General features: G+C 40.9%; 1 protein-coding gene across 1 annotated transcript in view; it reads left to right on the top strand.

The window, feature by feature from the left end:
• The window catches only part of LOC115922472 (putative uncharacterized protein DDB_G0275629), a gene marked incomplete at its 5' end in the record, with an annotated part of 4,151 nt that extends 820 nt beyond the window's left edge, over nucleotides 1–3,331 (top strand). Inside the window, one exon of the mRNA XM_030981381.1 lies at nucleotides 3,202–3,331. Within this exon, the coding sequence (XP_030837241.1) occupies nucleotides 3,202–3,331 (130 nt within the window). The remainder of the gene's footprint in view (nucleotides 1–3,201) is intronic.
• Between the last annotated feature and the right edge of the window lie 453 nt (nucleotides 3,332–3,784).

Genomic DNA, 3,784 nt, shown 5'->3' on the forward strand with positions numbered 1-3,784 from the left:
TCCTTCTTTCTCTTTCTCTATCTCTCTATAAACTCCCGCTTTCTTCCTACACCCTCCTTTTTTCTCTCTCTTTCCCGCTCGATCTCTCTTCGTCCCATTTCCCCTATCCCCTTTCCTTCAATGCATTCCTTCCCCTTAATCCCCCCTCTTCCTCCTTTTCTTTATCTCTGTTGGGTTGCAATCTAGTCCTCATTCTTTTTCCTTCTTAACGATTGCCATGTTCAGACCCATCTGCCCCTTCTCCTTTCAATTCCTCACCCCCTACCTACCACTATCCCATTTCCTCTTTTCCTATCTGTTCATACATTTCCCTCTTTCCCATTCCAGTTGTCTCCACTTCACCTTTCTCTCTTGCCCCCCCCCCCCTCCCCCTATTTCTCCTTATTTTGTTATTTTCGTTCGACCCTCAGTCTCTCACCTCTCTACTGAGAGTGTTTTTCGTGAAGTTATCAAGCCAAAGGGCTGCCGAACAACCCAGTTTGCATACTGCTGTAGGTGTCAAGTGCGGGGTCAATAAAGCAAACGTACATCGGTGAAAGTCGTTAGCACTAGCAGCTTCCTCTGTTTACATCTTGCAACGGTTGTACGACAAATGCCCCTGCGACAATAATAGTTCGGCAGTCAGCTTCGAACTCGAACCGAATTTCTAACTTCAACCGTAAAACCGAAATCAAATCGAACCGCAAAACTTACCCTACCCTATAACCCTGTAGCAACCCTAACCTTAACCCTACATCTTAGGGGAAAGAAAGCCCGGATAACTTGTTGAGGGTGTATTTTGGGGTTCAAATGTGAAAGTGATGATGTCGTGAAGGTTTCCTAACACGATCACAGGGCCCCCTGGAAAACAGTACTGTGATTACTGACGCGGCTGCCCTGTTTAAATAAAACGGAATGAATATGAATAAATCATAAATGTTACCAAGATATTGAGTGTTTAACGAAAAAATGATTCCGTAAGGTTTCAAATAATACCATGAAAGTAACTACCTTTTAATTATATACTTATAAGCAGTGTTTGATAAATATCTAACCCAAACGAACAAAACGCTTGAAGTGGGAACGCTGATTTCTGCTAAGACAATTGTGGATAGCTATAATTAACTCGTTATTGGTGAGTATACAGCGATAAATCATAATGAATGCCTCAATTTCAAGCCGTCTTAAAATAATCATTGTATTAGTATGTTTTCTAACATACCATTGCAAAATAAATCAAGAGGTAAAGAATTAGATACATGTATACAACCTAAGGCCGAAGTAAAACATGAAATCCCCTTTCCTTGCACAGCTTCTACATCTTCGCAACCCGATCTCTGTCTCACTTACTAATAAAATCACCTCTTATACCAATCCAATCTAAACTCACGTAAAGCCAGCAAATTACCGAATAAAATACCCCGTACTAAAACATGACACAGTAATCTAGGGTAGATGGGAAAACATTCTCCGGCATTAAAGCGTAATTTGCCGCGGAGCTCAGCGGGCGGGGCAGACCGCGGGCGACCGCTGGCTCCTGCTACTGGCTTCGGAGAATTTAATCTTGAGAATAATGCTAACTCAGCCGAGAAATAAGAAAAGGAAAGAAGAAAAAAAAATCGGATCGTACCCATGAAGGGGTGAACATGAGGTCACGGTGAGTATGGTGGTCCTGCATGGTTATACTGTAAGAGAAGAAACATGAAGAAAGCAGGAATCTGATATTTGAAGAGCGTAGTGAAAATAGTTCTAAAACAGATGCATTTTGGAGATGAAGCGAGTGGAAGAAATGAAAAAGGAGAAGAAGGAAGCGTTGTAGAAAATCTTTCTTTAAGAAAAGAAGGACCGGTCACAAATATGGCAGGTCACAAATATTGAACATAAAGAGATAGAACTCTCAGAGAACGACTGATGAAGAAGAACAATGAAAGCAAAATATTTACAAGTTGGACATGATTCCTGAAAATCCTGTACGTGTCATGATTTGTATCAAAAGTTGAAACTATTCTATCAGTTGGGGAGTGACCCTCAGTAAAATCAAAATCTTAAATGTTGTTTAAAAATTACTAGATTTTAAATGAGGATGTGTTTTCCTTACACCAAAGACAATCAAAATGTCGTTTTGAAAGGTCACCAAACCTTGAATTAATAGTGCGTGGCCAATATGTTGGGCCGCCTGCAATAAATGGTGCAAAGGCGTAAAGCGAAACTCTGCAGTGCTATCTACACCCACCCCCATAAACACAAACAATATAATTATATGTTTCTTTTAACTGCAGACCAGTATCTAAAATAATATTTCGAGTATTGCTTATAGTGTTGCATCTGTATTTATATACTGGTGAGGAGAGGGTGGGGCAGAGGGAGGAGGGGAAGGGGGTAACTATCGATTTGTTGTTAGTTTGTTCATGTTGACTTTGTTTCCATTTTTGTATAGTTTCTCCAAGATATATCTGGGCAACAAGAAGAAGGACAACAATGAACACAGACATGAAGTTTTTAATTAGACATAACTATATGTATATATATATATGTATATATATATATATATATCAGCTATGTACATGTGGACGAATTCAGGACTTTGTTAGGGGAACACAATTTCTTTAAATATTGTAATTTCGATGGCAAATCTTTGTATTGCGTACTTACGGTACATGCGACTGGACTTTAAAGGGGGCACAGGCTGGTCGCGCCCCCGTCCCCTCTCCGCCGCTGTAAACGTGTTCTATTCCTGAAGTTTTAGCGGAAGAAACAAAAGGATCGTGGCAGTGTGAATATTCTCTTGAGAAGATTCTCTCTCTCCCGAGACACGTATGAGCAAGTCGTATTTATAGCCCGCAGTATGTATTGGGATGTTTAATTAACTCTTTCACTCTTGTGATTCCCTTTGAAGTGAGATCTATGTCATAGCAGCAGTAATGATGTGCTAATTGCACGGCCAGCCCCCCTTTTACCTGCCTCGGGGACGGTGACATTTGGATTGCATGCCGCTCACCCCATTCGGTATTAGCGTGGCTAAGATTGGAGTGAAGGGGGTGTTTCATTTACCCCTATACAGAGGCAGCTCAAGTGCACACTGCTAATTGATCAGTGACGGAAATTTATTAGAAGTGTAATAAAAAAAAAATTGTATTCAAATAAAAAAAAAGGATTATACACGTCTTTATACTATCACCATTACCACCCCACTACTACTACCACTATCATTACCATCACCAGCAACATCATCAGACACAGCTCTAACGCGAGTTCTACCATAATCACCATCACCACCACCATCAGTACCACCACCAACACCACCACCACCACTACCACTAGTACCATTAGCATCATCACCCACACCCCCTAGACCACCACCATCATCAAGGTCATAACGTCAGAAATAATATGTCATAAATACTCCGTTATAACTCATGAAAACGGTAAACATTTATCTACCTACCTATGTTCTGTCAATACTCTTTAGATATTTACTCCACAAACATCTATTATATCTACGACCTCACCCTCTCAACATTCAAAGACCTGACCACGCCATCTTGGGGACCTTGGAAAATGTCAAGACAGCGAGATGATGAGAATCTGTTAATCTCCCTATGAGTGATAAACCCCCGGGTGAGGACATGTGCGGGTTACTCCATGACGTCATGCGCAGATGGGTTGACGTCAAATGCGCAGACAGATATCAAATTAATGACTATGATCATCCAATGCTGTTGGTTTTGTTTAATGATTGATTGAAAGCTTCGGCTGTTTGAACTGTCGGACAGATAAGAAGTTGCGTCTGTCTCGAAAAGTTCTT

The sequence above is a fragment of the Strongylocentrotus purpuratus genome, unplaced genomic scaffold (genome assembly GCF_000002235.5).
Source record: "Strongylocentrotus purpuratus isolate Spur 01 unplaced genomic scaffold, Spur_5.0 spur5_scaffold_12, whole genome shotgun sequence".
Classification (NCBI taxonomy): Eukaryota; Metazoa; Echinodermata; class Echinoidea; order Camarodonta; family Strongylocentrotidae; genus Strongylocentrotus; species Strongylocentrotus purpuratus.